Source organism: Rhinatrema bivittatum, chromosome 4, assembly GCF_901001135.1.
Source record: "Rhinatrema bivittatum chromosome 4, aRhiBiv1.1, whole genome shotgun sequence".
Classification (NCBI taxonomy): Eukaryota; Metazoa; Chordata; class Amphibia; order Gymnophiona; family Rhinatrematidae; genus Rhinatrema; species Rhinatrema bivittatum.
Genome location: NC_042618.1, coordinates 59421208 through 59439760, shown reverse-complemented (window position 1 = coordinate 59439760; position 18553 = coordinate 59421208). Strand labels below are relative to the sequence as shown.

The 18553-nt window shown below is 49.3% G+C and overlaps 1 protein-coding gene across 1 annotated transcript in view; it reads left to right on the top strand.

Moving 5' to 3' along the window:
* The window catches only part of LRRC9 (leucine rich repeat containing 9), a 1004248-nt gene that overhangs the window by 644961 nt on the left and 340734 nt on the right, over window positions 1–18553 (top strand). Inside the window, 1 exon segment of the mRNA XM_029598189.1 lies at window positions 2233–2410. Coding sequence (XP_029454049.1) covers window positions 2233–2410 — 178 coding nt within the window.

Sequence of the window (18553 nt, the reverse complement as noted above, 5' to 3'; positions counted from 1 at the left end):
CAGACACACACATGTAGGCCCTTACTTCAGGCCATGGTGGAAGGAGCTCCCCCTTGCCCCCCAACAGCCTCTTCTCTCCTTTGGGCCAAGGTAGGATGAGCTCCACTGTAGCCCCCAATGGCCTCTCTTCTATTTCGGGTCACAGCAGGATGAGCTCCACCATGGATCCGCCGGCTTCTTCTCTGATTCAGGCCATGGTGGGATTAGTTCCACCACAGGCCCGCTGGTCTTCTTACGCTGGTGAGAAAAGATTTGCACAGCTGTGGGAAAAGTGTGTAGATGCATACATGAGCAGCTTAGAGCCTATGTGTGATACATAGGTTCTCACAGGCATACACACACATACACATAGGCTCTCACAGAGACATACATGCATGCACAAAGGTATACAAGCTTTCACACAGACTCTGTTACAGACATACACACATACATGCATTGCACATAGGATCTCATGCAGACATATACACACACATGCACATAGGTTCTCACACAGACATGCACACAGGCTCTCACACAGAATATAAACATACACATGTACACTGGTACACAAGCTTTCGCACAGACTTTCAACCAGACTCTCATATAGGCACACACACACATGCACACAAGTTCTCACACAAACATACACTTGTTCACAGTCTCACACACAGACACCCAAATGTGCACAGCCTCCTCTTACTTTGGGCTGCAGTGGGATGAGCTCCAGGAAGTTGCCAATGTCCTCTCTTCTGCTTCGGGTCATGGTGCAAAGAGATGCACTACCTTCCTCTTCTGCTTTGAGCTGCGATGGGATGCACTCCACCACGGCCCCCAATGGGCTCTCTTCTGCTTTGGGGCTGCAGTACAATGAGCTCCACCAGGGCGCCGCCAGCCTCTTCTCTGCTTTGGGCCGCAGTGAGATGAGCGCCACCATAGCCCTGCTGGTCTTCCTATGCTAGGGGAGAAAACTGTGCATGGCTGTGGTAAAAGTGTGCACCCATGTACAACATGCTCAGCTTAGAGGGAGCATTGGTTGTAATAGTGTGTACTAAAATTGTGCACACTAAATCAAACTTAGTGTGCACTAGCTCAAAATAGTGTGCATTAAATGAAAAACTTAAACTCAAAATTTCATTAATTTTTTATCATTTGTTTTAAAAACGATATGAAATGAAATAGGCAATATCGTTCACATTGCCTATGTCATTAAAAATGAAAGCACATCCCTAGTATAAAGGTGCACAAATAAGTTTGGTAATATATGTGTGTATATCTCATACAAAATAGTACCTCCCATGCGCACTTTTGAAGCATGCCCCAGCTTGCCCTTTTTTTTCTGCTGATAAAATGTGTATGCGAAAAGGAAACTGCATGCATACTCTCCACATTTATATCTACATGTACATGCTGCTAATACATGGATATTCACTGCATCACTTCCAGCTGACTCCATTGAGCTTCAACTGACTAAACATTCAAACATTAACAAAACAATGCAGAATTCAATATTCAAGTCCATTTAGACGAATAACTCACAAGTTCTGTCTAAATAGCAAGTTTTGAATATTTCCCTTGCTTATCTGGCTAAAGGGTAGCTGGATAAGTCATTATGGGCCTCATTTTCCATAGGGATCGCACGCGATAAGGGACGTTTCGCACGCGAAAAGTCCCTTATCACGTGCGATACCAAAATGGGAGCGGAGTCTGCCCCGGAAGAGGAGGAGTTGGGGCGTCACCGGGGCCGAGTCCGCGAAGATGCCGCGGACGACGAGTTTGCGCCCAATAGCTACACCTTCTATGGTGGCGCTATTGGGTGCGAAACCGGCAGCATTACTGCCGGCTAGCGCAGGCCCGCCCCTCATTCCCTAAAGTATCGCAGGCCTGCAATACTTTAGAAAATGAGGCCCTATATGGCTAAGATTTAACCAAATAAGCAAGGGGCATGTTGGGGAACCTTCCAGGGCAGGAATGAGTCAGCCAAATAACATATTCAGTTGAACTCTGATATTTGGAGTTATCCAGATATGTTGTGCAGCAAATTCTAGGCTTTAGACATGTCTGAGAGCAGATCTAAAGTTAACCGGGAACATTTTCCCGGTTAACTTTAGCTTTAACTGGCTATAATCAAAAGAATACAGATGGTTAAATAGTGAATATAGCTGGTTAAGTAGCGAAGTGCAGAATTAAAAAAAAATCATATTTGATAATTTCTTTTTAAGTGGAATAACAATTAAAAAATGATTTTACTTACAGATTACTGCTTTAAATCTGGATAGTCAAAAGCTTTCCAAAATTAACCATTTGGAAAAGTTGGAGAATTTACGATGGGCATCATTTAATAACAATAATATCAGCAAAATTGAAGGACTAGAACACTGCATTAGTCTAGAAGAACTCTCATTTGATGATAACTGTATTACAAAACTAGAAGGTGAGTACATTTGTTTCAACTGTTGAAAACAGTGTGAACTGCAGGCATCAAATGAACAGTATTATACAACTAGAATTCTATCATAACTAATTGAATTGACACTTATGGTTTATTAAATAGCATGATGAATGTTGTTGATTAAAGTTGCAAACAAGTTTTCAAAGAGAAACTCCTCGAGTTTCCCATTGAAAATCCTAAATTGTACTGATGCAACTTTAACAGATTGGCCATAAGCCTACCCCCATTGCCGTTCCTTTTCTTCAAGGGGAAAAGTAAGTGGGCTGTGGACAACTTCCTGGTGAGGGGGTTGCCCAATTTTCAAAGGGTTTTTTTTCCATACGTAAACACCTATATATCTGTTGAGATCTCTTTTAAAATTGCCCCCATGGGAGTCATGAAAAATCCGACAGTGAGTTTTATTTTCCTGTTGACATTTTGGAAAGTCAATTTATATAATCAGGATAAATTTTTAGCGTGGGCTGAGTAGCTATTCTAATCATCCAAATTTTGACTGGTTAGTGTTTGGCAAACTCGTATTGTGAAAATTTACCTTAATCTAGGAAGATAAAATTTGGCCACTTAGATTTATACCTGTCTTTGTGCTGCAGGTAGGTGACTAAACCTAGCTACCTAGTATTGAAAATTAGTGCTATTGGCTAAAGGCCCAATTTTAAAAGGGCCACACGCATAAAAACTGGGGGGGTTATGCACGTGGCCGGGCCTTGCGCATACTGCACACATTTTAGAACTGCCCGGGCAGGCGCGTAATCCCCATTGCACGCAGAAGTCCCGGGCCCTGCAAAAGAGGTAGGCCGGGGAAGCATGGTCTGGGTGGGAAGGTAGGGGCAGGGGGTGGGCTGGGACAGCGCCATTAGCTGCTGTGCTGCGGAAGCACATGCCAGGAGCTGGTCGCACGCAGAGTTTACTTCTGCTGCCGAGGAGCAGTATGAAAATTTTAAAAAGGGGGATAAGTAGGGTTAGTTTAGGGCTTGGGGAAGAGAAGAGAAAAGGGAGGAAGGGTAGATAGGCTAAAGGAAAGTTTCCTCCCAGTCCGCTCCTTAATTAGGGTGGACTGGGAGGAAACTGGGCAAAGGCCCGATCGCGTCACTGCGCAAACTTTTGAAAATGTCCCCCCTCTGTGCACACAAGTCGTGGGCCGTCCGCACATGCGTGTGCAGATGTTTATTTATTTTATTTTATTTATTTAAAGCATTTTATATACCGTTTTTTATACGGGAGTAATCAAAATGGTTTACATAGTAAACGTACATAATCTTATATCACAAACATAACTAAGAATTAAAATAAGGGTACATCCACAAGATAAAAGAAGACATAAGTTAAAAATAACTAAAATAAGATGACTAAAAATTACAATAAAGTAAATAAGATATTGGGGGGAGGACAGAATATTTTATTTTATGTTAAAATCTGGCACACATGTGTGAGCAGACATCGTATTTTATAACATGCGTGCATATTATAAAATGATCACATTCATGTGCGCGCGCCGGGAACCACATGCACATGGACATGCACACACTCATTTTAAAATCTACTTTAAGTGCACCCATCTCCACTCTCAAGCTGGGAATACTTCTGAGGAAGCTCAGTTTTTGAGTTGCTAAATTTAGCTTCTCAGCCCTAGCAGTTTTCTAAGAAACATAGCTAGTCATCTAACTCACAAAGTTAGGCTATTGGACCTTTTAAAATTTGACCTTTTTGAGCCTAAGTTATTGACTAATAATAATGAAGTTAGCTGAATTAATTAACTTTTTGGGCACTTATCTGACTAAATTCAAGTCAACTAATAAGATATCCAGCTAGAATTTAGCCAGCTAAGGCCTAGATTCATCAAATTGCTGTAAATTTTGCAGAAATAGCACCCACAATAAAAAAAAAAAAGGGCATGATTAGGCTAATTTCCTGTCTACTGCATAGCATAGGCAATTTACGCATGTTGCGTTACTTTATCACATCGCACGTCGCGTCAGCATGTAGCGCATTGCGTTTGCGGGTCATGCGTCATTATAAGTGGCGTTAGTAGATCAGTGCACGGTGCGTTATTTTTCTAGTTTATATATATTGGCTTCCTGCAGCTGCATATTTTAGGATATGTCAGGCGTTAGGAGAGAGAAGAGAGTTGAGTAGGTGATAGCTGGTAGTTAATTGGAGGTAGTTAACAATTTCTGAGTGTGGTGTCCTGTGGCTTGTTTCTCATAGTTTCCCTTTTCCTTGGTCTATTATCTTGATCTGTGTGCGTGAAAGTTTTTGTTAGTTGGTTCTGTTTGTCTGTCTTTGTGTTTGGGGGAGGCGGAGAAAGAGTGGTGAGGAGGAGTGGTGAGACATGGTGCTGAGGAGGAGGAGTGACAAGATGTAGTGAGGAGAAGTGATGAGGCATGGTGGTGAGGCAGAGGAGGAGTGGTGAGGTGTGGTGAGGCAGAGGAGGAGTGGTGAGGAGTGGTGGTGAGATGGAGGAGAACTGGTGAGACATGGTGGTGTTGAAGAATGGAGAGGATGGAGTGTGAAAGACATGAGGAGAAGAGGAGGAAGGAGAATGAGGGCAGGAGTGCTAGGGGAAGGAGAAGGAGTAGGGACAAGAAGAGGAGTAGAGATAGGGAGGGGGCAAGGCATAAGAGGAGGCAGGAGGGGGAAAGGGATAGGCAGAAGAGTCCAGTGGGTGGAGGACAACAGGCTAAGGATAGACAGAAAGGGCAGGGGGAGGGGAGATGGTAGGGCAGGTGCAGGAGGGGGTGGAGAGTGAGGAAAGGGAGGACACCTCTCTGGAAGCAGACGTGGCACCCCCTTCAGGCAGCCAGGCAGCAGGGTGTGTTTGTCTCAGGGCTTTGAAGTTCAGTCCAGAGGACAACGAAATGATCATCGCTGGGGTCTTGGAAAATTATGCCATGTTGTTCAGCATCCATGTGGCCAAGACCTCGAGGACAGCCAAGAACCAGATCTGGTGCACCATCACCCAGGCAATCTCAAGGCGCAGCAGGTGAGATGCAGTGGGGAGCAGGTGGCCCACAGATACCAGGACATAATGGCCCAGTTAAAGATCAAGGTGGCGAACTGCAATAGGTACATCCAGCAGACTGCGGAGGAGCCCCTTGTCTGATTGTGCTGACTCCCATGGAGGATATTCAACAGAAGTGCACTTCACTATATTTGGAAGATTTCAGATTCAAGATAAGTCCCTTACCCCCTGATGTAGTGAAACTGAAACATCAACTGATGTCGGGATTCGCTCTATTATTTACAGAGTGTTTCTATTACATCTACAAGGGACTGATAGTGAACATTGTCGTTTCTTCTAACTGTTGATTTTTAAATGCAAGGTTAAAAAAATACAAAAAGCACATTTCTTTCCACTATATCTAAAAATTTATTTTGGGTGGATGATAGAGAGGACCAGGCAAACACCGTAGAGGTGATCTTACACTGGCGTCCCTGCTTGCTGACACCCTTATTAGATATATCAATCTTGCACTTTTTAGAATTATTGTGCTCTCATATCCTGTTTGTTTTTGATATAAACATGGATTTCCTAGCGTGTAGCAGATGGACTCATTACAAATGGGTATAGTGTGCTCGTGCTAGCAGTTGGAGACGGATCTGACGTCAGCACGTAGTACATATACCCCTGCAGGAAGTGCAGGCGCTCAGTAATTTCCGTCTCCAAAGCAGTTTGGAGCTACCTCACGCTCGCTGAGCATTTTTCCAAATTCTAACGACTAAATTCATAGAAGTCCTACCTGAAGACGAGCCCCACACTCCTGCGGTGATACCATCGGGTCCCTCCCCCAGTTGAGTTTCCCGAGGTGATTTCCGTGGTCCCTCGGAGGTACAAGCCTCGGTCCGGTGGCCGACTCGCGGCAGGGACCTAGCCCCCGAGTGAGAAGGGCTCGGGCGCGGCATTGAGGCAGCCTCAGTCCCAATCCGTTCGCGGTGAGGACTTGGCCCCCAAGCGAGACGAGTTCAGGCGTGGCCTAGAGGCAGCGGGTGCACTTCCTCGAGCGCGGCGGTGACGGTAATCACCCTCTCCCCCCACAGCCAGAGACCGCCCGGGTTGCAGCGGGAAGCACCGAAGATCAGGTAAGGCGTACATCTTTACTTGCTGGTCTCTGAGGAAGCGAGGATTAGCGGGGTCTGCCTGCGTGGCAGCCCACCTAGGAGGTCGCCATTTGCCTGCCTGCTCGCCGTCACCATCTGCCCTGGTTCGCCGCCTCGCCCTAGCGCTCAGACTGGACTCGGCGCACAGGCGACAGGCGCGTATGTTAGCCGCCCGAAAATATTGGGCGCACATTGATAGTTGATAGGTGCACGTTGATAGGTGCACATTGATAGGCGCACGTTGATAGGCGCACGCTGCTAAGCGCACGTTGATAGGCGCACGTTGATAGGCGCACGTTGCTAAGCGCACGTTGAGAGGCGCACGTTGAGAGGCGCACGTTCAGAGGCGTACGTTCAGAGGCGCATGTTGATAGGCGCACGTTGATAGGCGCACGTTGATAATCGCACGTTGATAGGCGCACGTTGATAGGCGCACACCTTCGCGCATATTACAAAGCGCATAGAGATAACAGACGCGATGGAGCATATGAGAGCCCATGCGTCCGCAGAGCCGGCGCCTCCAGAATCAGGCATAAGAGCTCTAGGCCTCTGCTCAGCATGCCACCTCAGAGCCACACAGAGTGAGGAAGCAGACTCCCTATGTACCCAATGTGAGGAGGCCCTGGGAGTTCCAGGCCAGGGCCGGTCCCAGCCCAGCGTAATGGCTAGTTCCTCAGGGAACACCCCGGACCTAGCAGGCCGCGGTGAGCAGCCAGGGAACCCTAGAGACCTGGTGCCCCTAAGGCTAGAACCTGCTTCGCTTTCATGGGTGGAATTATTCAAGGGGATTCACGCCTTTGTCAAGATGCAGTCTGATCCCCGAACGGACCCATACGTACCGGATGACCCTACCCCTGGACCCTCAAGACCTAGGCACGGCCACCCGCCACCCAGAAGCCCCACTTATGGGGATTCAGATTGCTCTGTGGAAGAAGAAGAGCTCCCCGAGGAGGGAGAACTTCCCTCGGGGATAGAGCCGTATCGAACCATGAGACGCTTCTTTCTTAAGGAGGATCTCCCAGACCTGGTCTCTCAATGCCTGACGGAGCTGGCTATCCCGGGCCACGGCACCCCAGGGGTACCTAGGATGAACCCCCTGCTGGAAGGCCTTCGTCAAACGGCCCACCACTTCCCCCTCCTACAAGCAGCACAGCAGCTAATCGATCTCGAGTGGAATGCGCCGGAGGCCTCATTCAAAGGGGGTCGGTCCTTGTCTGGCATGTACCCCCTGGACCCGGCAACCAAGGAGCTGCTGGCGTGCCCTAAGGTAGATGCCATAGTTTGCGCAATTGTGAAGCACACCACCATTCCGGTGGAGGGAGGGGCGGCCCGCAAGGATGCACAAGAATGGCGCATGGACGCCATTCTGAAACAAGCCTTTGAGGTGGCAGCCATGTCCCTATGAATTGCGACCTGCTGCACCGTGGTGACGCGTTCCTGTTTATCACAAGCCAGGAACAACACCCCGGGAGAAGAAATGGAATCAGCCCTCTCGTTCCTCACTGACGCTGCCTCCGACCTAGTCCATACGGCAGCCAAAGGAGTGTCATCCTCAATGGCAGCCAGGAGACAGCTCTGGCTACGAAATTGGTCAGCCGACTCCTCCTCCAAGACGCGCCTTACCAGAATGCCCTTTAAGGGATCCCTCCTGTTCGGCAGCGACCTCAAGAAACTGGCTAACAAATGGGGCGCCTCTCCATTGCCCTGTCTACCAGAAGACAAGTCAAGGAGGAACCAGCGCTCTTTTCCTAGGCCATCCAGAGTTAGAAGCTCTCAACGCTTCAACCCTTACAGGACTCGCTACCAAGCACCTCGTTCTCAGACCAGGAACCAGTCCTTTCGGACCAGGCACAGCAAGCGGGGAACCGGCTCGGGTTCATGTCCCGGCCACACCCCACAATGAGAATCAGCCGACCCATCTGGGGGACTAAGCCATAGGGGGCAGGCTAACCCTATTCTACCGCAGATGGGTCAAGATTACTTCGGACCAGTGGGTCCTCGCCATGGTCCGGGAAGGGTATTACCTGGACTCCCTTCACCTCCCTCCGGACAAGTTTGTGGAATCTCCTTGTCAGCCCCTCAAGAGGGCGGCGCTGGAAGCTACCTTGGGAAGGCTCCTGTCCCTAAACGCCATAATCCCAGTGCCTGCATGGGAGATAAATTCTGGGCATTACTCCATTTATTTCATCGTGCCAAAGAAGGGGGGCACCTTCAGACCCGTCCTGGACCTCAAGTCGGTCAACCGGCACTTAAGGGTCCCAGGATTTCGCATGGAAACTCTGCAGTCAGTCCGAAGTGCCATACAGCCAGGGGAGTATCTCACATCCCTGGATCTGTCAGAAGCTTACTTGCATATCCCAATCCATCGGGATCATCAGCGCTACTTACGCTTCAAAGTCCTGGGACAACACTTTCAGTTCCGGGCTCTACCCTTCGGGTTAGCCACTGCGCTACAGACCTTTACCAAGGTAATAGTAGTGGTGGCGGCGTCACTCAGGAAGGAAGGAATCCTCGTCCATCCCTACCTAGACGATTGGCTGATCAGGGCAAAGTCACCGGAGGAGAGCCACCGGGCAACCAACAGAGTTATATCTCTTCTAGAAAGCCTAGGATGGGTAGTCAACACAAACAAGAGTTCTCTACAGCCTTCGCAGTTGCTGGAATACCTCAGAGTCCGATTCAACACCCAGGGAGACAAAGTCAGCCTGACCTCCAAGAGGAAATTAAAACTCCGGAATCATTTGCAGACTTTGCTGAGCGCCACCCAGCCCACAGCTTGGGATTACCTACAGGTCCTCGGCCTAATGGCCTCCACTCTGGAAGTGGTACCATGGGCGCGGGCTCATATGAGACCGTTACAACGCGTCCTTCTATCTAGGTGGAGCCCACGATTACAGAACTACACCGTGCATCTACCTCTACCGGCCAGAGTACGGCATCAGTTACGGTGGTGGCTGCAGCCCGGCCGCATGAGCCGGGGGTCAAAAATGTCCTCTCCAACCTGGACCCTGCTCACTACAGATGCCAGCCTGAGCGGCTGGGGAGCACACTGGGAAGAACTAACCACCCAAGGGCGGTGGAACAGAGAAGAGTCGGGGTGGAACATCAACCGACTAGAGGCACGGGCAGTCAGGTTAGCATGCCTGCGATTTGCCCACAGACTTCGCAACAGAGCAGTCAGAGTGATGTCGGACAATGCCACCACGGTGGCATACATCAACCGACAGGGCGGAACCAGAAGCCGACAGGTATCCTTAGAAATAGCCCCCCTGATGGCTTGGGCGGAAGCAAATCTGCAGGACATCTCCGCCGTCCACATCGCCGGGAAGGACAATGCCACGGCAGACTTCCTCAGCAGAGAAAGCCTAACCCCGGGGGGAATGGCAGCTGTCATCCACGGCCTTCCAGATGATCACGGATCAGTGGGGGACGCCGGGCATGGACCTACTAGCGGACAGGTCCAACGCTCAAGTACCCAGATATTTCAGTCGCAGGCGAGATCCTCTATCCCAGGGGATCGACGCCCTGGTACAGCCATGGCCTCAGGAGATCCTGCTATATGCCTTTCCCCCATGGCCCCTGCTGGGTGCCATTATACACAAGATTCAGCGGCACAGAGGCCTAGTTCTTCTGGTGGCCCTGGACTGGCCAAGAAGACCCTGGTACGCAGACATGAGAAGATTACTGGCAGGGTATCCTCTACCCCTGCCTCTGCACAGGGACCTGCTGCGACAAGGTCCCATCCTCCACGAGAATCCAGCTCAATTCTCTCTTACGGTCTGGCCATTGAGAGGGCTAGACTGAAGAAAAGGGGATACTCGGGGCCGGTAATAGATACACTCCTCCGTGCACGCAAGTTCTCCACATCACTAACTTATATAAGGATCTGGTGAGTATTTGAAGCCTGGTGCGAAACTCGCAGCACCAATCCACATGCCACTAAAATCCCCATCATTTTGGATTTCTTGCAAGATGGGCTCCAGAAGGGTCTGTCCCTCAATTCAATCAAGGTTCAGGTGGCAGCGTTATCCTGCTACGGCCCCAGGAGTGACGGCAACAGCATTGCCACACACCCAGACGTTTCACGTTTCCTGAAAGGAGTCAAACACATTCGCCTGCCACTGAAGTGGCCAGTGCCCCTGTGGAACCTCAGCCTAGTTTTGGAATTCCTAGCAGGACCTGCCTTCAGACCCCTCCGAGGCCTGTCCCTCCGTTTGTTAACCTTGAAGATGGTGTTCTTGCTGGCCGTGTGTTCCGCACGTCGCATCTCAGAGCTACAAGCACTGTCCTGCCGCGATCCGTTTCTCAGGATCACCCCAGGGGCTATCCATCTTCGCACGGTTCCTTCCTTCTTACCCAAAGTAGTCTCGCACTTCCACCTCAACCAAACCATATCCTTGCCAACCAAGGAAGGTTTGAAGAAGTCGGAAGAAGGTCGAATACTGCGCCATCTCGACATCGGCAGGCTGCTGTCCAGATACCTGGAAATGTCGGAAGCAGTACGAAAGACGGACCACCTGTTCGTCCTTCACAGCGGGAAGAGGCAAGGAGAAGCGGCCTCACGGGCGACTATTGCTCGCTGGATCAAAGAAGTTATCAAGGCGGCCTACGTAGAAGCGGGAAAACCACCACCTCTACGGGTCAAGGCTCGCTCTACCAGAGCGCAAGCGGCCTCCTGGGCAGAAACTAGGATGCTGTCGCCTGCACAGATAAGCAGAGCAGCAACGTGGTCCTCCCTCCATACCTTCTCCAGATTTTACTGTCTGGACGTCCAGGCCAGGGAGGACACAGCATTTACAAGGGCAATCCTAAACGGACCTCGGGCAGCCTCCCACCCAGTCCGGGAGTAGCTTTTATACATCCCATTTGTAATGAGTCCATCTGCTACACGCTAGGAAATGGAGAGATTACTTACCTGATAATCTCGTTTTCCTTAGTGTAGGCAAATGGACTCAGCATCCCGCCCAGCTGCCGATATACATGGGGATTCACCGTTTCAAGGTAAGCTATGTTTCCTTACATTGGGCATCCACCCTGCCGGGTGTCGACGCCTTCCGGTTGAGAACACTGGCGGTCTCCAGCTACTGTCAATCGGTCAGGTTAATCATGTTCAGTTAATTGATCGGTCAGTCACACATATATCCATAAAGCTTTTGCAAGGAAGATTACTGAGCGCCTGCACTTCCTGCAGGGGTATATGTACTACGTGCTGACGTCAGATCCGTCTCCAACTGCTAGCACGAGCACACTATACCCATTTGTAATGAGTTCATCTGCCTACACTAAGGAAAACAAGATTATCAGGTAAGTAATCTCTCCATTCAGGGTTACTGGGAATTGCTGATCTTAGTTGTGACCAAATGCTATTATGACATAAGTCTTCAGTCAGAGGGCCACTTGAAAATGACATAAATCCCTAGGTGTGTTTTACCTCTAGGTAGCAGAAATGTGCAGCTACAGTTGTCCGAGACAGAGAGTAAATAGTATAAATAAGGCCAACTTACACTAATCACCCCAGAAGACTATACATTGGGACCCTTACTTGGGTCCTCACTCCACCTAAAAGGCAATCTGGACAAAACCCTTTTTAGGTTCCAACTAAGCAAAATGTCTTCTGCTTGCTGGCTGCTCTAACACCGTGTCAGCAGCTTTGTGACAACTGAGGAGGAGTGATGGAGTTGTGTAGGTTAGACCAACCCCAAAGTCCAAGAGCAGAGAGCTAGGAGGCCTGCTGTTGCTTGGGAGCAAGCAGACCTCTATAGACTGGCTGCTTCCCTTCTACTGGCCTGGCATGTGGATCTATATAATACATGTTCGCCATACATGTGAGGGCTAGGACAGGGTCCTAGGAGGAGGCCCATCAAGTCAAACACCACTAGCTAGGTAAGCTATGTACCTTGTGTTGGCAGTGATACATGAACTGTCTTGTGACACATGCCTTGTTGCGTCCGTCGGTCTCAGACGACTTTGACCTCTGTGCCTCACCTTTCTCTCTGCTCTCCCTGCTAGCCTTGGGAAGATGGCTACCGCCGCGTCTGCATGCTGCTCTCTCCGGCGTCCCTGGAACGGCAATGGCAAGGCAATCGGCCATGTTTCTCCTGAGGGCCTTCTAGGGTGCACGTGCGCACGCCACCCATGTCATGACGGGAACCTCGAGGGCGGTCCTCTCGAGTGACGTCACGCCATCCGGGTATTTAGCCTGCCCTTCGTTTGCTAACAACTCGAGTTAGCAAGGATTGGATTGGACTTGTCTGGTCTAAGCTACTCTGCCGCTTCCCTGCTGCTGCTGGAAGCTCTCTCTACCCTTCGGGGTAATTGCTCTAACCTCGGGGGCCCTTTGCTTTCTTTCAGGTGCCTTTCAGGGATCATGTACTCGCTCCTCGAGGGCCTGTTCTCCCTGGCTCGGTGCCTGTATCCAACTACTTCAGCCTGCTGGGATCTCCATCTTTACAGCTACCAACTTACTGAGTAATCTTACATTGTCAGTCTGTCTCATCTACAGATCAGCACTGGGAACCTGCATCCTGCATCCTGCACTCCCTGCAAGACGGGTCTCCTCTGCTAAGGGCCCCTGGACTGCTACCTCTGGATCACCTCACTACTGCCACCTCTGGTGGTAATAGTCTCCTGTATAATAAAAGACAAATCTCTGTGTTTACATGTCTCTACTCTAGCCTAGTACTGTGGTTCCCCACAGGGCTCCTCCCCGTGGGCGGTGCCATCACCACAGTACCAAAGGATCCACCCCAACACCTCAAAACCATAACAGAGTGCTAACTCCATGGATTCGGCTCTGCTCACCACATTGCAGGCCATTCCAGGCCTGGCCCAGCGAATCTCCGAACAACAGAACTCGCTGGATAACTTGACTACTGCCTTTCACCAGTTGCACGCACAGATGAATACACCGACCACCACAGCTAAAGAAGTTACACCGCCAGAAGTGACAGTCACGACAACTGTAGCTCTATCTGCTCCAACACGCTTCTCGGGGAAGTTTGGAAATGTAGAGGATTTATCAATCAATGTTGCGTGCACTTTTCTCTGCAACCTAATCATTTCCCTACAGCTTATGCCAAGACCACCTATATCTTGTCTTATCTGGACGGAAGAGTGTTGGCTTGGGCCTCTCCGCTGTGGGAACAAGATGACCCTATCCTGCATGATCTTGCCGGGTTTCTTGAACTGTTCAGATCAGTATTCGATAAACCCTGCCCGGTATACGACAGCAGGATCTACGTTGGTTCATCTGAAACAAGGTAATAAACGTTTGCCAGACTTTGCCATAGAATTCAAGACATTGGCATCAGAATTACATTGGGACCCTATATGCCTGAAGACCCTCTTCTTTGAAGGACTGAACTCCCGGTTGAAAGATGAGCTGGCGGTTTGAGAGATGCCTGAGACTTTAACTGAACTAATGAAGTTGGCAACAAGAATCGATCGCCGACTTCGTGACAAGGTTCAAGAGGCCAAGAGTCCCAGAAGACCACTTCCGGGAGAGACTCAAGTTAAGTCTACGCCCAGGCCTATTCCCTTCATTCCAGTTGCTGGTGAAGAAGAACCAATGCAATTGGGCCACAGACACTTGACTTCAAAAGATAGAAGAACGCGAAAGAGGTCGGGACAATGCATGTATTGCGGACAAGCTGGCCATGCTGTACAATCATGCCCTATATGTCCAGGAAACTGGCAGACCTAAGTCCTGTGGGAGGACTCTTCTTAGGTCTATCTGCACCCTCTCCTCCACTCTCTCTCCCTGTATCCTTAATCTGCGGACCTCTAGAATACCAGACCCTTGCCCTAGTGGACTCTGGAGCAGGAGGAAATTTCATATTGAAACGTCTAGTGGAACATTTGCGGATCCCCACCACTACCATGACGTCTCCACTACTCCTATCTTCTATCCATGGGGACCCCTTACCGGGTGAAGTAACCCTGCTCACCAAACCAGTGGACTTACGTACCGGTGCTCTTCATACAGAGACTATTTCCTTCTTTGTGCTAGAGAAGGCCATGCACCCTTTAGTACTGGGGCTACCGTGGCTACAGAAACATATGCCTCAATTCAAATGGGTCACCTTGGAACTTTCTTGTTGGGGACCAGATTGCCATGGTAAATATCTGATGGAGGTCTCTCCAATACCCTGCATGCCAACTACCCCGTTGTTGTCAGGGTTGCTGCCTCAATATGCATCCTTTCAAGATGTATTTTCCCAAAAAGCCGCAGACATGCTGCCTCCACACAGATCGTACGACTGCGCCATCAATTTGAAGCCTAACACAGAACCACCCGAAGGAAGGGTTTACCCTCTCTCCATAGTAGAAAATAAAGCTATGTCTGAGTACATACAGGAGAATCTTCAGAAAGGCTTCATAAGGCCCTCCAAGTCACCTGCCGGAACATTACGTCCATGCATTGACTACAGAGGTCTAAACGAGATCACTGTAAAGGACCGTTATCCCTTACCACTTATCTCAGACCTTTTCGATAGACTACAGGGAGCCAAGATATTCTCCAAGCTTGATCTTAAAGGAGCCTATAACCTCGTTCGCATCCGCGATGAATGGAAGATGGCTTTTAATACTCGGGACAGGCACTTTGAATACCTGGTGATGCCCTTCAGCCTGTGCAACGCCCTGGCTGTCTTCCAAAACATGATGAACGACATTCTGCGTGATCTACTCTACCAATGTGTCGATGTGTACTTGGACAACATCTTGATATTTTCCCAGGATCTGAACACCCACCAGGAAGATGTCAAAAGAGTGCTGCAGAGACTTCGCGAGAACCGTTTATACGCCAAGTTGTCTAAATGTGAATTTCACAAGGAATCAGTGCACGTCTTAGGCTACATTATTTCTAATCAAGGCTTCCAGATGGATCCTGAGAAGCTTGAGAGCATTCAAAAATGGACACAGCCCACCAGTCTAAAGGCTCTTAGACGATTTCTGGGATTTACCAACTACTTCAGAACATTCATGAAGAATTACTCTTCTCTAACTGTTCCACTAACAGCAATGACTAAGAAGGTGCCAACTTCGCAATTGGTCTACGGAAGCTGTTACAGCATTTCAGAAGCTGAAAGATGCCTTCTCGAGTAAGCCATGCCTCCGCCATCTGGACCCAACACGGCCTTTTATTGTGGAAGTCGATACTTCGGATGTAGGCGTAGGGGCCATGTTAAGCCAGACCAGTGACTCTAAGATCTTGCATCCATGTTCCTTTTTCTCCCGACGCTTCTCGCCAGCGGAGAAGAACTACGGCATTGGGGATAAAGAATTATTTGAAATAAAGATGGCATTCGAGGAGTGGCGCCATTGATCACAAAAATCTGGAGTACCTCCGTCACGCTCAGCACCTAAACCATAGACAGGCGAGATGGTCACTGTTTTTCAACAGATTTGACTTTGTGCTGAAATTTCGCCCTGGAGATAAGAATGTCAGAGCAGATGCCCTATCTCGCTTATTTCTCTCTGAAGACATACCTGATGAACCCCAGCATATCATCGACCCAAAAAGAGTTATCCTGTCAGCCTCACATCTGGTACCTCTGGGTAAGACCATTGTACCCTGCAATCTAAGAATGAAATTGTTAGCATGGGCTCACGATTCTAAACTTGCTGGACATCCTGGTCAAAGAAGAACTCTGGCTAAACTACAGAAGTACTACTGGTGGCCCACCATGAAGGAAGACACGTTCGCCTGTGTTGCTTCTTGTTCAAATTGTGCCAGACAGAAACCTCCGCCCGGACGTCCTTGGGGCCTGCTTCATCCCTTGACAGTACCAGATGAGCCCTGGACTCACATTGCTACAGACTTTGTAGTAGACTTACCACTTTCTGGAGGTAACAATACCATCTGAGTTACAGTGGATCGTTTCTCAAAGATCGCTCACTTCGTGGCTCTCCCTGGCTTGCCTTCAGCCATGGAGCTTGCTAAACCTTTCATCACCCACATCTTTTGCCTACACAGCATGCCAAAACACATCGTCTCTGACAGAGGCGTGCAATTCACAGCAAAGTTCTGGAAAGCTTTGTCAAAGAAGTTTGACATCACTCTCGACTTCACCTCTGCATTCCATCCTCAGTCGAATGGCCAAACTGAAAGAATGAATAGAACACTCAAGGAGTTCCTTCGAGCCTATGTTGGTGCACGTCGAAATGACTGGGCTGAACTGTTGCCCTGGGCTGAATTCACCATCAACACTCATCCAGCAACATCCACTGGATCAACACCATTTGAAGTGGTCTATGGACGACTACCCTTACCACCTTTGCCACCTCCACTTTCAGTGTCGTCCCCAGCAGCTCAATCTACTGCCAATACCATCCAGTCACTCTGGAGAAAGACTAAAGAGATGCTCCAAAAAGCAGGACAACGAGCAAAGAAAGGCTATGACGCTCACCACTGCAAGGCTCCTGAATTCCAGCCTGGTGAAAAGGTCTGGCTGTCCACTAAACATCTAAGACTCAAGCTACCATCAGCTTGATTTCCTCCACACTTTATCGGACCCTTTCCCATCCTCCGATGTCTTGGGACACTCACGTATAGTCTGAAACTTCCTCCAGCAATAAAGATTCATAATGCGTTCCATGTGTCATTGTTATGGTTAAGCAGTGTTTGCATGGATCCTTGGGTACTTTGGCAGATGACCACGCCCACGGGGAGGAGCCCCGTGAGGAGCCACAGTACTAGGCTAGACTCAGGACGCACAAACACAGTTTGATCTTTATTATACAGCTTGAAGAGTACCACCAGAGGTGGCAGTAGTGAGGCAGTCTGGTAATAGCAGTCTCAGGGACATCAGCAGAGGGAGCACTTCTCACTATGTTGGTATAGGAAGGTTCTGAAGCAGGTTTCCCAGCAAGGAAGTACTGTGGATGAGATAGATTGAGAGCTAGAGTAATCACTAGGTGTTTGCTGTAGGTATGCGATTCCACCAGGTTAAAGTAGATAATGCAGGCACCAAGGCAGGGAGAGCAGGCCCTCGAGGAGCGAGTACCTGTTCCCTGTAAGGCACCTGAAATAAAGCAGAGGGCCCCCGAGGAGCGGGTACCCAGGTTAGCAGTTACCCTGAAGGGCAGAGATAGAGCGTCCAGCGGCAGCACGGAATCGGCAGAGAGTATAGACAGGAACAGATTTGAGTCCTTGCTAACTCGACGAGCTAGCAAATTAGAATAGGTTATATACCCAGATGGCATGACATCAGCAAGGGGGAATGCCCCAAGATTCACGCCAAGGTTGGAATAAAGACGTGGGTGACGCGCGCGCACCCTAGTAGGTACCTGGGAGGAGCATGGCGGGAGGCTGCACCATAGCCATTCCGGGGACGCCAGAGAGGTCGGCTTGTAGACGCAGCAGTAGCCATCTTTCCTAGATAAGCGGGAGGAGCCGTGAACAAGGTGAGGCAAATGGGGCGAAGCCGTCTAGCACCAACGGACGCAATAGTTGATAGCCAGACTTTGTCACCAGGTTTGAAATCTGGAGCTTTGCAGTGGTGAGCATCGTATCCTTTTTTCACTTGAAGTCCTGCTTTAAGAAGCATCTCTTTTGTCTGAGTCCAAAGTTGTTGGATATCTTTGGCAGTAGATTGAGCTGTTGGGGACGACACTGATAACGGTAGTGGCAGTGGTGGAAGTGGTAGTCGTCCGTAAACCATTTTGAATGGTGTTGATCCAGTGGATATTGCTGGATGAGAATTGATGGCGAATTCAGCCCAGGGCAACAGTTCACTCCAATCATTTTGGCGAGTGTTCATGTAGGCACGAAGGAACTGCTTGAGTGTCCTGTTCATTCTCTCTGTTTGCCCGTTAGATTGTGGATGGTATGCTGAGGTGAAGTCGAGAGAAATATCAAACTTCTTGTATAGTGCCTTCCAGAACTTAGCTGTGAATTGGGCTCCTTGATCGGAGACTATGTGCTTAGGCATGCCGTGTAAGCGGAAGATATGCGTAATGAAGAGCTTGGTGAGCTCCATGGCGGTGGTTAAGCCAGGGAGAACCACAAAGTGAGCCATCTTTGAGAAC